The sequence below is a fragment of the Cyprinus carpio genome, chromosome A6 (assembly GCF_018340385.1).
Source record: "Cyprinus carpio isolate SPL01 chromosome A6, ASM1834038v1, whole genome shotgun sequence".
Classification (NCBI taxonomy): Eukaryota; Metazoa; Chordata; class Actinopteri; order Cypriniformes; family Cyprinidae; genus Cyprinus; species Cyprinus carpio.
The window spans coordinates 28,548,372-28,566,679 of record NC_056577.1 but is presented as its reverse complement, the minus strand read 5'-3'; the positions used below and the strand labels follow the sequence as shown (position 1 = coordinate 28,566,679).

The following is an 18,308-nucleotide window of genomic DNA, read 5'->3' as shown; positions in this document are numbered from 1 at the left end:
ATGGCCTTCAATAACAATAATTTTGGAGAAAAAAAAAGGTTCTGCTCCAAAGTCATAGCATTGGCTGAGCCAATTGTCGTTTCTTAACAATCAAGCACTTCATGATAATTTAAAGCTACCTCTGCACAAAAAACTGGGATAAGAGAAAAAATATTAATTCAGTCTTTAGAAGAAGGTGACTTTTATAAAATGGGACAACATGTTGCTTAGAGGAGGTTTGAAAATCACAATGAGTGCCTGGCAAAAGCCCTGAGCATGTGTTGGTCAGAAGTCAATTGCATCATTACAGCCATCAATCACCAGTCTGTGGTGTATAAAAATAGGTCCAGGTGGCAAAATAGCATAAACTGGCAATGCCTCGTCATGCCGACTGCCTGCTGTCACTCTCTAAAATAAGCTTGATCTTAATTCACTGCTCAGCGTAAACCAGGGTTTTAGTAGGGCTTCTTCTCTTTCTTCTGGTGAACACAAAAAGATATTTTGAAGTCAGTGGTTACCAACAACTGTTTGGTAACCAACATTCTTCAGAATATCTTCTGTGTTCAAAAGAAGAACGAAACTCATACAGGTTGGGAACAACTTCAGGGTGAGTAAATGATTACAATTTTCATTTTTGGGGTCAACTGTCTCTTTAAGTTTGGAATATTTTAGGTTGTTGGTCATTATAATAGACAACATGCTTGCAATCCACTAGCTACAATGATATAATCTACCAGCCACTTCAAGGTCTTTAACGTCATGGGATGTTGTTTTGAAGCAGTAATTTTCCATTGCTATTGCTTGTAGTATAAGAAAACCTGCTGGATTTGTGCTGGTCAGACGCATTGAAACATACGCAACAAAGACTATTCAATAAACTGCTCCTTTTTTATCATCATGATCTAACACAATCAACTGAGCACATGAAGATGAGGAGAACACAAGAAGTGAGAGAAAATAAGATAAATGAAGAAGAAGAGAAATTGTGGGACAAAGCAGAGCATTTTGAAGAAAAAGCGGATACTGAATTACCAAAAGAGTACTATCATGGGCTTGATGATCTACCCTGGAACCTGAACTCACTGGAGCAGTTACTGTATATCAGCCTGCCAGCATGGATACAAAGAGGTGAGTAGCCCAATAATATACACGATCAATCCAGATTCAATGCACTTCCAGTTTTCACTGGTGATTCTAGTGGAAAACCTTGCATCAGCGCTTTATGAGGGCAAGCGGACAGCCCTCCATCACTCTTACTCTCATTACGTCCCTTATATGATATCCCACCTGCTCTACAGAAGGATCATATCAGGCATGTTTTTGTGGTAGAAGTTGTTCATGACTTAAGTATGACAAAGAAAAATATAAATTCAGTAGATTGCATTATATTGATCAAAAGTGACAGTAAAGGCATTTATAATTTATTTATAATTTCAAATAAATGGTGTTCTTTTGAATAAAACAATGCATCACAGATTCCACAAAAATATGAAACAGGCAGCACAACTGTTTTCAACATCATGAGAAATGTATCTGGAGCAGAAAGTCAGTATATTAGCATGTTTTCTGAAGGATCATCTGACACTTTATACTGGAGTAATGACGCTGAAAATGAACTTTTGCATCACAGGAATAAAGTACATTTTAAATACATTCAAATAGAAAACAGTTATTTTACATTGTAATAACATTTCACATTATTATTGTTTTACTGTATGTTTGATCAAATAAATTCAGCCTTTTATTGCAATGATGGCCCAGAAACATTATTTCTTTGAAAAGCTATATAGCAGCATTTGTTTGCAGATTACAATTGGTTTGATATTATTTGATGAAACAGTTTTTTTTACACTGTGTGTGACTTAAGTGTCTGAATCCTTTTTGGGCCAGCTGTAGATGTACAGTAGATGTACATTATACAGTCTAATGCGCAGTGATTAAAAATAATATAATAATTATCAGAATTATGCTTTTATACATTGCTTTCATGTTTGCACTGTACTATACATGTAAAAATGCACTTGCTAAAATGAAATCTCTCTCTCTCTTCAGCTTTGCTTTGCAACTTAGCTGAGCAGTTTGGCATCTGGACATTTCATAAAAACACCCTAGCGTGTCGTCTCATATCCTTCACCCTACTGCCATTCACTCTGCCTGCCACAACTGTCATCTCATTCATCTATAGGTCAGATCTTTAGTCTAAATGTGTTGTTTGTGTTCCTCATGTCTGTGTATCATATCAGTACATAACAAAAAAAAAAATGTAAGCACCTATTGTCATTTGTTTTTTTTGTTTTTGTTTTTTGCATGTGTTTGGACTCCAAACAGATTTTTGTGCTGGGTGAAGAAAATTCCCCACCTGGCTCTGAATGCAGGCAGGGAATTCAAACAGGAAGTAATCGCACATCTGCAGTTAGTCTTTGCGCACTTGAGAGGACTTATGCCGAACAGGTAAAACTAGTAGAGCAAAGTTTTGCATACATAATTGACTTTTAATTAACATGAAATTATATTAGCAGCCCATTTAACTTATATGACATTATTTCTAAATTAAGACCAATGTGAATGCATATTTAGATTATAGACTTTGAACTACCATTATTAGATGTTCCTGAATTTTTTCCAGATTCCTGCTTTTGCAAATTCTACCTTTGGTCCCCATGCTTTCTTGGTTTCTTGCACCCTGGTCCTGTTTCCCATCTCTTCCTTTTACTTTCCTTCCCTGTTTCTCTTTTCCTTTACTTTCTCGTGCTTTGCGTTTCCTGCCACGCCGTCTCTCCACTTCAACCTCAAAGAAGCAGCTGGAGCGCAGGAGCCAGACTCAGCCTCTCTGGTGTAGACGACGATCTCTCCTCTGTTTCCAGCTCACCGGATCCAGCAGCTTCTGCAAAAAGACAGATAGCATCCTTACAGATGCAGAGGCACAATCTTTAGCCTTCCTCTTGCAGCTCAATGTGGAGTTAGAAATGGACAGCCATCCCGAACCACTACAGCTTCAGAAGGACACACTAGATTGTGAGGGAAGTTTATTACTAAACACAGAAGCAGATGAGAATCTCTCCTCTCCTTTTATTTCTTACATGGATGTACAAGAGGAAGACTGAATGACTGTTATACTGCAGACAAAAGTCTCTACTGTAGAAGAGTAGAATATTTGGACAATACTCTCAATATGGCAGTGTATACTGTACATATCAGTGTTGTTGTAATAATTACTTGGAAATTGAAATTGAATTGAAATAAAATATGAATATTAGATAAACTTAAAAAATTAAAATGAGAAATGTTGCTTTGGGAATGAACTGAAAATCAGTTGAAGTATTTAAGCTACTAAAACTAAATCTATATCGAAATAATAATAATAATAAAAAAAAAATCCAGTAAGAAACTAAAATCACATAATGACAAATGTAGTAAGAATTTAGTAAAAATGTAATAAACAAGCCACAGTGATATTCTGTTTTATGTAATTCTGTAATAATCTAATAAATGCATTATCAAGTTGAACTTTTGACAGCCTTTGCATATTGTTTATAAAAAAAAAAAAAGAATGGATCAAATAGAGCAATGAAAATTACATTGCACAAATCAGCATGAAACTACATCAGTCAATAGTTGGCTGTAATAATATTGACTGTTTTTGTCATTCAGAACTAAATTTGCTATGCTCATTTTTAACATTTTTGAATAATTCAAATTGATCATTATTTGGTATATAAATATTTTACATAAATAATGTAACAATTAGATAATTTTTTTTAAAATCACAATTTTACATAATTTTAATTTAATTTTAGAAGGAAGAAATAATTGACAACACAAAACAATGTATTCAATATATTTAATATTTATTAAGTAAACATTCTGCATATGCCTGCATATACAGTTACAAAATTATATATATATATATATATATATATATATATATATATATATATATATATATATATATATATATATATATATATATGCTTGGTGAGTAAAGCTTATAAAATAGAGATAAAAAATAATGATTGCATTTGTGCAAATACATCAGAATTTGTCAACAATAAATTCATATTAAGATTTCTCTTACTTCATTCAGGGTTTTTATGATGTAAAACTACATAACATTTCACATTAATTTATAAATTTGTATGATATTATCAACTCTGTTCTTTCTGGTGTGTGTTATTGTGCAAAATGAAAAAACAAATCCTATTTTAAAAGCCTTCATTATGGCTCGTTTTGTGTTGTTACATTTCAAATAAATCCAGCAGTAAAACTTTCAAGCTCACGGTCAACTAGAAGCTTGCGCTTCTACAAGCTTAAGAATTCTTGCTCAGAGTTGTGTTTTCCCAATCCTCTGCTTTAAAGTCAGAGAGATGCGGATGGCTCTCACTCATGTGAGTGAAGCGATCTTGGAGATACTGGTTCCCGAAGCCCATGATTTGGCCTGTGGCTTGGTGGTGTAGATTAGCCACTCTGGCTGTGAAGTCCAGAGTGAAGGCGAACTTCACCAGCTCTGGTGCCACGACAGGCAGTTGGGTTTTCTTATTGGGAACTTCTGACTGAACATATTGATCAGCCATTTGCTGGAACAATCCATAGGTGAATCCATCCAGATAATTGCTCACAGTGCTGTTCTTTTGCATCTGGGGGAGATCAGAAAACATTAGTGATAAAAAAAAACCTGTGTGAATCTCCTTTAAATAACACATTGATAGGAACGGAAATACTTTTTTCATAAATGTTTGAAACTGAGCCAAACATCTGCATTACTAATAAAATGTCTCAGCAATATTTAGTGATGTCAGAAGGAATGGGACACACTTACCTTTTTATGTATTAAGTCTCCTTCCTGTTTTATAAGTTCTGTGATTCTCTTTATAATGTCTTCTTTTGAGACTAATTGGAGAAATATGATAGAAAAAATAGCAAATATTATAGAATGCATCATTTGTGCTTTGAGCAACAAGAAAAATTGCAAGACAATCTGCAGAATGGAGAACAAGATGTGAGAAAGCAGAGGGCAAGTTCATAACTAAAGGATAATTCTTATTAAAATAATGGAATCTTTATGGCACTTCAGAGAATTTTTGTCTTTCATGGTCACGATGAATTGTTCTCCTTTGTAAACTTGAGACAAAACTAGTTGAACCCTATACTGGTTTGTGGTGTTCTGTCTATGTAATATGTAACCCACCTCTTTTGCATCATGCAAATTGTCTATTGTAAAAACACTCACCATTTACACCATTCTGGTCTGTTATTTGGAAAGTGGCATTGTCATCTGCTGGACTGTCTTTCACTTCATGCACAATTTTCTCCAGTTCCTCTGACATTTTCTCATAGTATGAGTCAGTGGGTTCCACTTTCTCAACAGCTGTAAAAAAAAAAAATCAAACTTCTTTGGAAAACTTCTTTTTTCCAATATATGCAAATGTCAACCTAATACAAATAACATGCATAATAAAATTGCACATACATGGAGAAGACCTGAGATACATACATTTTTCAGTGGACATATCTCCACTTTGCCTGCATTTTAATGATCTCCTGTGCAACAATTTCTTTTTCGAAGACTTTGAACGTCGCAGGTTGACATCACTTTTTGATAGGGTGTCAGCTAAAGGCAAACAAGAGATTTGGGGTGTTGAGTGTTGGGAAGGAGGTAGCTGTTCATCGGTTCTCTGATGATCTTGTTCTTTTTCACTGTTTCCTTTGGAAAACCAGCTCAAGAAACTTTTCCATACGGTGGGTTTCTTTGTCTTCTTGCCTTCTTTGCCCTTCCTTTCCACCGTAGCAGTCTCCACATTATCTAGCACATTTGAATGCATATCTCCAGGAGTAACTGTACTTGTTTGGGGAGGTAAAGCATCAATGCTTCCCTCCTTGCCCTTATCCAAACGTTGAAACCACTTGGGTTTGTTATTGGACTTTTGCGATGCATTAGAACTGTCATTGCGGCGCAGACTCCCTTTAATGCTCCACTTTTTGGATTTCTTCTCAGACGACGTCTCCTTTTCATCCAGTTGTGTTTCAACGACGGGCTCATATCTAACGTCCTCATCTGAGATGGAGGCTTGTGAAGTCAAGTTCAGAGAAGTATCGCTGGAATGTTTGCGATGTCTTGTCTTCGGCTCTGTGATGGCAACCCATTTGCGTGATCTTTGCTCCTGTCTCAGAGGACATTGTGATCCATCGTTAAGGCTGAGACTTCGCTTCACATACACCTCCAGCAGCCGTTTCTTATCCTTTTCTCCGACTGACAGAAGCTGAGGGGTGGGCTGTGTATTCTGGTCAGTCGAAATGGATGCCATGCTGTCATACTGCAAAGAAATACATCAACATTTGTATTAGCGGTTGACTAATATGGGTTTTTAATCTCCAATGCTGATATCTATTGAGCAGGGATCATGGCTAATATAATGCATATATATATATATACATACACACACACACATAGAGAGAGAGAGAGAGAGAGAAAACATGCAAAATTGCTGAACTGCAAATCAACACTTATTTTACAAAATATTTTAATCAAAACTGACTAATGAAAAACAAAAAAGAGAAAAAGTAAATTAAAGCTAATCGTCCAATGCTAAAATCAGCCAAATGTCGTCCGATTAATCGCTACTCATTACTGAGGCAGAAAGTCACCATTCATTTTTATTGTATCAAATCCCCTTTTGTGTTATACACACGCGCGTATGCATACATCTATATCTGCTATATTAAAAAAAATATATATGTAATTATCCCTTTAAGAAGTGTCGATCTTAAAATCGTTTTAAATACCATGGTAACGGTCGCGTCTATTCAGCTAACAGCGAAAGCACAAACAAACACAAAGGGACATACAATACGAACGTTACTCGAATGTATTGAAATGTTCGAATTAACCATTGACTTTGTCTTACTATTTCTCGTTCACTTCGTTGTTGGTCCAATCTCCAGTGGTGAAGGACTATTTGTGCAAAGTTTTTGAGGAACCTTGGACGCGGAGGCGAAGTTCAAGACTCCTGTTTTGGAAGCAACTATCAGCGGCAGGCGCGGTAACAGGGGATGACGTCATCCAGGTAGTCTGGGAAAAGGCTTGTCAGGTGATAATGTTTACTGCTTCGACGCAGTTTTCTCTCCATGTTAAGAAGAATAAGGAAATGGCACAACAAAATATTTTAAAATCGTTCATTTGAATAGAAGTAGTTAAAACTGAGCTGTGCAAAAATAATTATTCATTTGTTTTTTCCCAAGTCATAGTTTGGCTTAAATGCATATATGTGACACGAAGAGGTGATTGCATCATTCTGCAGCCAGTAAGCCATTTACCGCATGCTCTAAGAGATGAGTCTAAGAAATTCCCGAACCCTCCATTTTGTGTAGGTCTAAGATAAGACATGGAAAGTCTGGTGCATAATGGAAATGAAATCAAGTCAAGACAAGTGGGTATGCAAAAATTCAGGTGTTGCGATATAAAGATATTTTCTGGGAATTATATTTCACTAAAATGCAAGCTGAGAAAAATCAGGGAAAAAGTTAAATGACATACATTTAGCATGATTTTAAAGATAGAATATATATATACCCATCAGTAACAGTTTGGACTTCACATGTAGAAGACTTCATTTGACCACAGTGACTTACCTCAATACATCATGTCACGTGTTTTGCATTAAAATGAGACCGAGGGAAAACCCATTTAAAGTCAAACCATTGTTAGCAGCGTTCTTTTGTGGGTTACTGCCTGCTTTTCACCATAAAAGGACATTTAGTCTATTTACTTTCATTATTTCGTTATTGACTGAAATAATAAAGAGACATATGGTCAGGTACTAATGTTTCATATTTACTGTATTCATATAGTAGCTGCCTGAATGCATTTATGCAGATACTTACTTTCTTACTTTAAAATATGCTGTGGGAGTACATAGGTCTATACAGATGATTACAAGAATACAAGAGTATCAAGGTGATTGCTTTTACCAGACAGTGTAGGTGTACATTACACTGGTATCCAGTAAATGATGACAGATACACTTTTTCATAGCAGTACTTACTGTATGGCTTACATATGCCATATCCTGTAAATATATAGTGCCATTCTGTCTTGATTTATTTTTCTGCATATCACATAATTTTCATATACGTAAAATGAATTAAGTAACGCATCTCTGGTGTATTTTCTCTGTGGTCCATTTAAACTGAACAGTTCAATATTATGGCCACTAGAGGTCATCAGAAGGACAGTTGTAGACAGTAGACAGTAGACAGTTTCCTGGAAGGCAGATGATTGACTTGTCACCTTGTTTTCACTGAATGACGCTTGCATTACTGCACGCACATTTAAAGCCTTCCAGTTTTGGATATATGTCTTATGTCATACACATAATTCAGGGGACAGACGTTTTATTACTGTCAGGCAGTAATTGCGACACTAAGCAATCAGCAAATCAGGCCTGGCTTTCAAGTGATGTGGTTTATGGGAAATCCACCATGCATTTAAGACAGCATTGTATAAGGAATTTCCTCTTTCCATATTATTTGGAAAGATGTGATTTTGATTCATGATTAATAACTGAAATGTGCTTTCATCTATTGTTCAGAGCACAAAAAATGTCCCTTATTGAGCTATTGAAAAAAATGTTTGAAATGTCCCTTATTGAGCTATTGAGACAAACAGGTATGAGGGCTGATCTAATGCAAATTCTGGTGTCAGCTAGATTTTATATAAAATGTTTTTTTTTTTTTATATAAATATGACAGTCTATTTGAAGGGCAGAACATGAAAACTATTGTCAGTTTGGGCTTCAAGTAAGGAATGTTCCCCTCAAACTGAATGGAGTGTGATTGCAAACAGAGAAGCATCTATTCTCATTATTCTACACACAGTGCATTTGTGATTTGGAGGTTTCAGTCTCCAGGCAAGGACATATAGGAACATAAAGAAGATATATCCTTCTTGGTTAACAATGCACATCTGGCAGGAAGCTCACCTTCCAAACGTACATATGTTCTCAGACAGATGATTAATGTTTGCTGCATATTGCTTCTAAAAATACACATGCTTACTAATGTTTTTCTTTAAACTCCTCTGTAAAGGTTTTCATAGCTTAACATGCAACTGCTATGTACTGAATCTGTTTCTTTGATATGCCTTAATGAAGCAAACATTAAAAACCACAGAGTAGTATTCAATATATTTTTTAAGGCAGTGTTTGTGTATGTTGGTAGCTGTCAAATTATGTGGGTAGTTTAGGATAAAATTGGTATGGATGTTTAAGGGAAAGTTCATTAGCCATTTATTTTATATGCTTTCACTATTTTATTCACCCATTTATAATATTTTATATACATAGCATGTTCTTCAGGTCACTGTCAAGTCAACCATGAGAGTGTGTTCATAGTAATATACAATATTTATTTTATTCTGAACTTTACTCCAGTTATTAGACATCATGTGACTATTTTGAATTATTGAGTGAGACCAAAACATTATGTAAATAATAAATGAAGAGGGTGTAACAAAGCTGGGTAATAGAGAGTTAGAGGGACAGACGTGAAGCAACAAGGGAAATCCCTCATGGGATGACTAACATTCATTAGCTGTTTTACAGCTTAATTGAGATAAGAGCAAGGGAGAACCAGCAAGTTCAGCACGTGTAGAGGATATTCCCAAAGTCATGTTACAGATTATTTACAACAGTCTATAGTCTATCATAACTGGGTGATCGACCCGTGTTTGTGTGCCACACTGGTCTGAGGAAATTAACTTCTTTCTCAAGATATCAGGATAAGCTGCGTGTAATATCACGACATAGGTAGCATAACTCAAATTTCAAAAGAAAATAAATAACAAATTTATGGGAAAAGTCTGTATTTTGTAGACTAACTGGAGTAGAATGGGTGTGGCTCAACTTTCTATTTATTTTGTGCTAATGACGTTCTCATGGAGGCAAACCATGAACTGTATAAGGAGGCAAATGCATTGCGTGTGTGCACTCAGATGTATACGTGTGAAAGAGGTAACTTTAGGTCAGTTCTTTGTATGTCAGAATAACTTTGAATTTTGTCTGAGACAGCGACTATGTTAAAGCAGAATACGTGCCAATACCGATGCATTTGTGCGCTGTAATGATACATTTTATAATCTACAGGACGTCATATTAAATACAGTACACTAAACTTTCGATCGGACCTGAGTTTGACTGAACTGCAGGTGATGCTAGCGAAAGACAGTATCTGCGTTCCAGTTCACTTTTAGACACGCATGTTGCATTGTGGTCTTTAGAGCGGCCTGAAGTGTGCATATGAAGCAGACTCGCTCCCTTGGTCAAAATCGAGGGGTCGAAGGTATGTCCGTGGCTGCATCCGAAAACCAGTTCTTGTCTCCTGAGATGCCTTCATCTGGCTGATTCATCTTCGCTGCCTTTGATATCCCACAATCCTGTGCCTTCCATTCTGTGACAGTTAAGCCAAAAAATAAAGATGGCGTCTGAAAGTTGCGGTCGGTGGTCAGTTTGTGTGTATGTTTTTGATCAATGTTTTCCACTTTTTATGTAATTTCTAGCGAGAAATTAATATTGCAGTAATTAAATATCCACTTAGTTATCACCAAAACTCTCTATATTTTGCTGTACATCATTAAACCATTACTCAGAAGCCTGTCCAAAATCAGTTTCATGAGGTGCCTTCGTGCAGAAATACTGCCTGCAAAGTCATTGCCTGATTTGGCACCGGGGCAGCAAGTCACTTGCCTAAGTTTTCGGAGGCAGCCCATGTAAACTTCCCTCATCCCTTGACTAAGTGGAACACACTTCAAAATGGCGGCGGGAAGTGCTAAGGGAAGTTATATATATATATATTTTACATTTTACACGTTTGTACCTTATTTACCTTAAATGGTACATATTAGTAAGTGTACATAGTACTTTTGGAAAGAATACCGCCACAGTGACAGTATGCTTTTTAATGAACGTGTGGGAACTGAACCCATGACTTTGGCATTGCAAAGCACAACATAACCAAAAACAAAAAACAAAAAACAAAGTCACAGTAAATGCAAGGCTGATAGTTTTAAGTTGCGTCAAATAAATTCAGATTTTTAGTGAAAATGCTGGAGACTTGTAAGTAACCATAATCCCCAAATTAGTAAGTGTCACCTTTCTTTGATTGAAACTGCAATCACCTCAGATATCGTCTGGTCTGCATACTAAAGTTACCGCAGTAATCACGATTGCGTGAAAGTACAAATCGAGTCACGCTCGGGTTATAGGGGTCAGTTTCTTTCACTCTCTGCCTGTTGTAGATGTAATCAGTCTTACCCAGTTTTAACTTGCGGAACGTTTTCCAGCCGCAGAGCTAGAGAGTCCTGAACGGCCTAAACAGTGCAAGACTAGAACCAAATGACTGGTCATTAATTGTTTATAACACGTCTATCTCCATACCCTGTTTGACCTTACCGTGCACCTGACCAGTTAAGTATATATGAGATTGAGGGTATCTCCAGGGTATTAAGGCAATTGCTGGCTTTGTGTGATTTTTCTTTCCCCAATCTCCTAATTGGTCCAATCAGGGGTTATCAGCATAGTGTCAGGTTCTAGAGATAAAAGCAGATAAAATTAAGGACACATTATTAGGCACCTAGTCTGGACTGTGGTGTGACCGGTAACTGCTGAGGAGTTTCTAATGTATATTTTAAGTATATTTAATTATTACTGTTTATTTAAAATATATTGTTCAATTATATAAAATGCAATGCATAGCATTCCAAAAGAAAAAGTGTTTTCACATTTTTTTTACACAAAGGATTTTTTCACGATTTTGTTTTCTTGTTTGATCATACACATAATAAACTATTTGTTTAAATGAACATATACTAAAATATATTTTCAAACTATATAATTGCTTTGGAAACCATGTGTTCTCACATCTAACAAACTATATTTTTACGACAAACAAATATTGAGATATCATACTTCAGAAATGACACCACTCAAATGACAGTCATATAATACCTAGCATTCCTCTTACATAACCACAAAACACTAACAGTGTTCTCTTACATACTATATACATAGTTCAGTATTTGGTTACTTTGCTGTCTCACTGCTCAATATTTTAGTGTCTCAACTCTCACCTCTAGACAAGAGTGCTTCTTATGACTGCCTGTCAAGTGACTGAAATCAATCATGTCTTGACATAACCGTACAGACAAAGCAATCAGAACAAAATACTAATTCAGTGCAATTAAAATAGTGTATATTCATGAGTGGTTATCTTCTTTTTCTTTTTTTTTCCATCGATGTGTAAATATTTTGATCTACACTGTAAAATTAGATTTTTTGATGTTTTCAACAGGACAGGTATTATTGGAGTGTTTTACAAGAAATACTATTGCATTCTACTTAAAATATTTGACATTTAATTAAATGTGTTACTTTCAATTTCTTTATAATTATTTCTGTGTGAATTTTACTAGCAATTTTTCAGAGTGAAAATAGTTTCTACACCATTTTTTTTCCAGTGTATGTTTTAGATCATAGCTCAACCGAATAAATAGATAAATATGCAATGTAAAATTGGTATCGGGGCAAAATTTGGTATAAGATCAAGCCCAAAATTTTGATTTAATATTGACTTTAAGTTGGCAATTCAGAGCAGTTGATGAAAGTGAGGAAAGACATTGAGATCACTGAGGAATGACCAACTTAAAATGCCTGCTGCATCTGCACACTTTACATAGACACTATAACAACCTGGTCCACATAGGCGGTGAGCTCTGAAACATTAATGCACGCACACATACACAAACAAAATGGCCTTAAAGATTAATGTGCTCTCATTGTGGGATCTTGCACTGTTTAGACTCCGTCCCCGAAAATCTCCACAGGTCGTGCCAACAAATCATAGGTGCTCTCTCACTTATCTCAGTGACCTGAGACGAACCTTTTAACCTCTTTAATACTGATACTTATACCTTATGAACTATTCACTGCCACTCTCTCAAATACTGAGAGTTGAAATCGTGATTTATGAGTAATAATAGTGCAAATCCACAGATGAGATGAACATTTTGTAATGACAGCAGTGATTCAGAACTTATGGGTAAAAATTGGTTGCAGGTCTTTTTCTGGGAAGAAACATTGCTAAATGCTAATATGTATATCTGTATATGTGCACATAGTTAGTATAGCAAAATGAATGGGCTTAACAATTTTTAAAGAGCACACTAGTAATATCTTTTGTTGTTGACATGAAATAGATTGAAAAGAAAAATTGGAAGTCATGGCTGGACAATTTCATGCTCCTAGTCACCCTGGTCTGGTGTGCTAAAAAATGTAAATATGTATGGGAATATACTTGAGAGATATTTTACTCATATGAATTTGTAGGGGTGCCAATAACTGTGGCCAACATGCATTGGGGAAAGACATTTATTTCATAATGTGAGTTCCCCCACTTTCAATTGTTTTACTTCAATTAAAGGTTAGAATTTTTTTTTATTTTTTTTTTTGAATGAAAGATCAAAGAGATAAACAATGTAGATTTATTTTCACATCCACATTTGCTCATATTTACCAAGGGTGCCAATATTAGTGAAGGGGATTTTGTAATTTTTTTTATTAAAATTACTTTTTTACACTTGAAATGTGAAAAAAAGTGCAGTGAATTAAAAACAGAAGCAAATGTTTGAAGCAAGCAAAATTTTTTGGTCTTCATTGTTTTATTTTAAGGACATTTTTGTTTCATTTTATTACAATAAGCATATTTGATTTTGTGTTTGGTCGCCACAAAATCATAAAATGAGAATGTGTGAGTCTTTGTCAAATCACACAAAGATGGAGCCAATAAATGTAATATATATTTAATAAAAGGCACTCAGAATATCATGAATAAAATATAGTGCTTAAACAATCAAGATTTCTATCATATAGCCATAGCATACATTCATGAGATGCTAAATGCCATAATGACCACATAACACTGGCATTATCACCCTCGTCAGTGGGATAATTGTAAAAAATCAAAATAGACTCTCAGGATTTATTGAACAATGACTTTCAATATTACTATTGATATTACACCATACTATGACATAAAATGCATGCACAAGGAAATATACTTAAAGTTTTTCCATTGACACAATGGAGGGTTGATTTAAATATTATATTTCTACCTCTAGTCAGAGCATGGTCATTTTATCATATTCTTTAATATCAATGTTTTCATGCATCTTTTAAAATGTACAACAGCATGATAAAAAGCATTTTAAGTTCTATATTGGAATTGTACATTAGTGTCTGAAAAATGCAATGTTACCTGCTGGCATAAGTTCATTTTCAAGCTTATTGGAAAACTTATTTCAGCTTCCCTGAAAAGTGCTGTATTGGTTTGTTTTAGTCAGTGCTGAAATGCTACAATCAAAATTTGCTTTGGAAACATTTGTTCTCTATATTTTTTCAACTTTGCTTTTTACAAAAACATGCAAATGTGCAATTTTTACATTTGAATAAAGCAGGAAATATTCTCTAGGGAATGCCTTCAATAAAGAAGCATCAAGTTATGGAGAGACAGATTTTTGTAAGCATAGTGAAATCACTAAAAAATTTAAAATGTGATTCGTGTGATTTATGTGATTTATGTGATGAGCATAACATGTCTTACTCTTATTCCAAAGACAGAAATTGTACTCCTCTAAAAGACATCATCTCATAAGTGAAAGAGCCATCTATTACAATCATGGGCAAAGACAGACATGAGTGCTCATTTGCATGATTGAATGACAAAAACTTTGTGTAATTGTTTTCATATACTTATGAATGTTACTAATATGCTTGTAAGATAATGATTCTTCCTGTTCTGTTTATAAGATAAATCCACAAGAATCGTCTTGATGTTGCAAACATTTACAATTAAGTCATTAGGCTGGATTAGATTATATATTTGCTGCAATCTGTGCAATCTTTTGCACTGGTTGATCGCAAATTTGTTTCACTATTCAGTATGTGCACTGTGCGATCATGCTCTCTGCCTTCATTGGCTTGTCAAGTCAGCATAAATTAGTGTGATACATGGAAATCTGCTTCTAAATAACACTTGTTATTTTTAACAATTTGTTATTAAAAGCTTTTTTTTAATGTGTGCTCCATTTGACCGACAAGTATACATTTTGAATGGCTAACTCATATACATGCATGCTTAAATTCTTGTGTGTTTTCCAGCCATACATATCCATGTGCATAATGAGTAAGGGTGATAGTAGACCAGTGATGCCTTTAGGTAAAGAAGTAAGTGCTGTGGATCCTACTAGTTATCATCAATACTTTCATATATATTCGGTCAACAAGTGACAAGATATGATGTGAAACTAATATATTTGACTGAAATTGCCAAGCAAAGGTGTGTCCCAAAACTTGAACTCACTCAGCATAGAATGAACCCTAAATATAGAGTTCTAGAATCTCATTCTGTGTGTATGTTGACAAGAATAGAAACACCAGAGGAAATTTGGGACGAGCAGCAAGCAGATGATGCCACAGCACGGTGGGTCATCCAAATATAACATACTTGCATGCGTCGGATACTGTTTTTAAATTCCAAACAGTCCTGATTATGTATGACACCTACCAGGTTCTGTTAGAGGAGACATTCGGTGACATTGAAAGATGGATAACAGTTTGGCATAAGCTTTTTCTCTCACAAGCAGCAGGGACAAAAGGTGATGTCAGTGCAAATCTCTAAAGGAACGACAACATCAGCAAAGGGTGGATGCTCAGAGTGTAGATTCATGATTCCTCTGCATTATTTTAAGGGATTCGGCAACACAGGCACTTAATCACGATTAATTGAATGCTTGTTTTGACCTCAGTCAAATGTAGCCGTTTGCCTCACAAATGATGACATGAGTACTTTTTTTTCTTCTGTGTTTCATATTCCTTTTTTCAGTTCAGTGCATTTCAGGTTGTATTATTGTAAAGCCTTAAAGGGATGTTCCTTACAATATTTTGCTTCCTTTTAGTAAATAGTGCTTCTGAGGTTTTATAGTCATCCATCAAAAGTGTTTTTAGCAGCCTTTGGCTAAAACAGCATCCTGTTTAAGGTCTCCATTTGAAACAGCACATTCTGCAAAGGTACTGTTGGTATATGCATAGCATTAGGTACATATGTAGAAATCTAAATTAAGCAGTTGTCAAACCATAAAACTGAGTGTTTCTAAGTGCATTGTTGTACAGTCATTATTGCTAGTCATGAGAAATATACCAATCCTTATAGCATGCCATTTTTCCCTGTCTGCCAATTCCCATTGCTCTTGTCCAGCGAGTAATTGCTTTCATACTTCTCTTCAGAACTGCTTTGCTGATTTGCAGCAGCCTCAGCAGCAGCCTCAATCATCTGTTTCTCAGCCTGCTCTGTTCCACGGTGGTAGAAGTAGTTGAAGTTGGAGACGATGACAGGAACGGGAAGTGCAATGGTCAGTACGCCAGCGATGGCACAGAGAATCCCAACCATCTTTCCTCCCAATGTGATAGGGCACATGTCACCATAGCCAACCGTCGTCATTGTGACCACAGCCCACCAGAATCCTTCCGGGATGCTCACGAACTGAGTATCAGGTTCGTCAACCTCAGCAAAGTAAATGGCACTGGAGAAGAGGATGACGCCAATGAAGAGGAAGAAAATAAGCAAGCCCAGCTCCCTCAAGCTGGCCTTCAGGGTTTGACCTAGAATCTGGAGGCCCTTAGAATGGCGGGACAGCTTGAAAATCCTGAAGACGCGCACTAATCGGATGACACGTAGCGTAGCCAGAGACATGTTCTGGTTGGCGGCGGGGTCTTTGTCGTGGGCGGCCATCAGTTCCGTTATGACGGTTATGAAGTAGGGCATAATGGACACAATGTCAATGAAATTCATGATATTGCTGAAAAACTCGCTCTTGCTGGGGCACACTATGAAACGTACTCCAAGCTCAAAACAGAACCAAATGATACAGATGGTCTCCACCACAAAGAAGGGGTCAGTAAAGACAGAGAGCAAGGCCTTAGGATGAGGAGTAGGGGATAGAAGCGTTCCATTGGCGTCACGGGTTAAGTTGAATAAAGCAGGCATAAATTCACGCTCATCACGGAATTCCGGGAGCGTCTCCAGGCAGAAGATACAAATAGATATAGTGATGACAAAAACAGACACTACGGCCACTGACCTGGCAGCACTGGAGCTCTCTGGGTACTCAAAGAGCAGCCAAAATTGACGGTGAATCTCAATGGTTGGGAGTTGAGGCTCAGGGTCTTTGATGAAACCTTCATCTTCCTTGAACTGTTCCATGACCTCATGCCCCAGTCGATAGAACACTATCTCATCAGCAAACACATCCAATGGCACGTTTGCTGGCCTCCGAATCTTACCTCCGGACTGATAGAAATACAAGATTCCATCGAAGCTGGGGCGGTTGCGATCAAAGAAATACTCATTCCTCATGGGGTCAAAGTAGTCAATCCTTCTCATGGGGTCTCCCAGCAAGGTATCTGGGAACTGATTCAAAGTTTTAAGTGTTGTCTCATACATCATCCCTGAGACATTGATAACCACTTTTTGTTCACCCTCCTCGAATTTCTCCTTTTCAGCGAAATAGTCCTCACAACTATCCTTGGCTACTTTTCCTAGCAGAGCCTCATTGGGACTGCCCTCGCTGCTCATCAGAAACTTCCAGTTGGAAATCAGGCTGTTGCAGCTTGATGTTCCTTTCTTGCTGAGTGTTGGTGGAGAGGCCAGTGAGTGCCTCGGCTGTCTTCCTCTCTGAGGTGAGTGTGTGATTGAGTTTATGCCATGGGTCCCCTGGTTTGGTTCCGGGGCATCTGAGGTGGGTGAGGTTGGATATCCTGAGTCACTCGGGTCTCCAAAATTGATTCCGATGTCATCCAGGTTCTCAAAGTTGACCAGAGGAACCTCCATGACCTCCCTCCCCTCCCTGGGGCTAAGCTCAGGCTCCTAACCCAGGATGAAATGACAGACAGGCAGCCAAAAGCACAGGCCAGCCAGACCACTCTGCACCACAAAGCGTGAAGAGATCAGAGAAGATTCAGGCTGGTTCTGCAGCAGAGAGCAGAATCCCAAGATACTGTCACCTGATCTGCAGATAAAGACAAAGGGAACAAAACAGTTGTGTTACTGCATGGAAGGTAAGGTTGCACCTTAGTTAGGCTAGGAAACAATTAAAGCAGTATAAAGTAATATAAACTCTACCACAAGACAATGGAAAAGGAACAGAGATTTTATTTTTAGGCTCAATTATTTTACTCGAACAATAAAATCTAGGCTAACGTGATGCCCACAGCTGCAGTCCATTCAAA

At 36.7% G+C, this 18,308-nt stretch overlaps 3 protein-coding genes across 4 annotated transcripts; 1 reads left to right on the top strand and 2 right to left on the bottom strand.

The window, feature by feature from the left end:
* The first annotated feature begins 102 nt into the window (after positions 1–102).
* Positions 103–3,490, top strand: LOC122145355. 2 transcript variants are annotated; one of them, XM_042758875.1, is made up of 5 exons: positions 103–586; positions 909–1,107; positions 2,032–2,164; positions 2,308–2,430; positions 2,606–3,490. In XM_042758875.1, the coding sequence occupies exons 2-5, from the start codon at positions 909–911 to the stop codon at positions 3,081–3,083; spliced, it is 933 nt and encodes a 310-aa protein (XP_042614809.1). In that variant the 5' UTR covers positions 103–586; the 3' UTR covers positions 3,084–3,490. The 2 variants fall into 2 exon arrangements, with proteins under 2 accessions (XP_042614809.1, XP_042614808.1); XM_042758874.1 differs by having other exon boundaries at positions 787–1,107.
* A 465-nt stretch (positions 3,491–3,955) lies between these two features.
* LOC109091122 lies at positions 3,956–7,216 on the bottom strand. Its single transcript, XM_042758873.1, has 5 exons — positions 6,882–7,216; positions 5,471–6,290; positions 5,207–5,344; positions 4,796–4,866; positions 3,956–4,613 (listed from the first exon to the last, which is right to left on the bottom strand). Exons 2-5 carry the CDS (start codon positions 6,279–6,281, stop codon positions 4,287–4,289), a joined length of 1,347 nt encoding a protein of 448 aa, XP_042614807.1. The 5' UTR covers positions 6,282–6,290; positions 6,882–7,216; the 3' UTR covers positions 3,956–4,286.
* A 7,660-nt stretch (positions 7,217–14,876) lies between these two features.
* LOC109091584 (potassium voltage-gated channel subfamily A member 10-like) lies at positions 14,877–18,084 on the bottom strand. The gene has a single exon (XM_019105360.2). It carries the CDS (start codon positions 17,908–17,910, stop codon positions 16,228–16,230), a length of 1,683 nt encoding a protein of 560 aa, XP_018960905.2. The 5' UTR covers positions 17,911–18,084; the 3' UTR covers positions 14,877–16,227.
* Positions 18,085–18,308: the final 224 nt, after the last annotated feature.

Coding starts and splice junctions, on each gene's coding strand:
- LOC109091122 (XM_042758873.1), bottom strand. CDS start 6,281: ATGGCATCCATTTCGACTGACCAGAATACACAGCCCACCCCTCAGCTT. Junction 5,345..5,470: donor AGATATGTCCACTGAAAAAT/GTATGTATCTCA, acceptor TTTTTTTTACAG/CTGTTGAGAAAGTGGAACCC. Junction 4,867..5,206: donor AGACCAGAATGGTGTAAATG/GTGAGTGTTTTT, acceptor TTCTCCAATTAG/TCTCAAAAGAAGACATTATA.
- LOC122145355 (XM_042758874.1), top strand. CDS start 903: ATGAAGATGAGGAGAACACAAGAAGTGAGAGAAAATAAGATAAATGAA. Junction 1,108..2,031: donor GCCAGCATGGATACAAAGAG/GTGAGTAGCCCA, acceptor CTCTCTCTTCAG/CTTTGCTTTGCAACTTAGCT. Junction 2,165..2,307: donor GTCATCTCATTCATCTATAG/GTCAGATCTTTA, acceptor GACTCCAAACAG/ATTTTTGTGCTGGGTGAAGA.
- LOC109091584 (XM_019105360.2), bottom strand. CDS start 17,910: ATGGAGGTTCCTCTGGTCAACTTTGAGAACCTGGATGACATCGGAATC.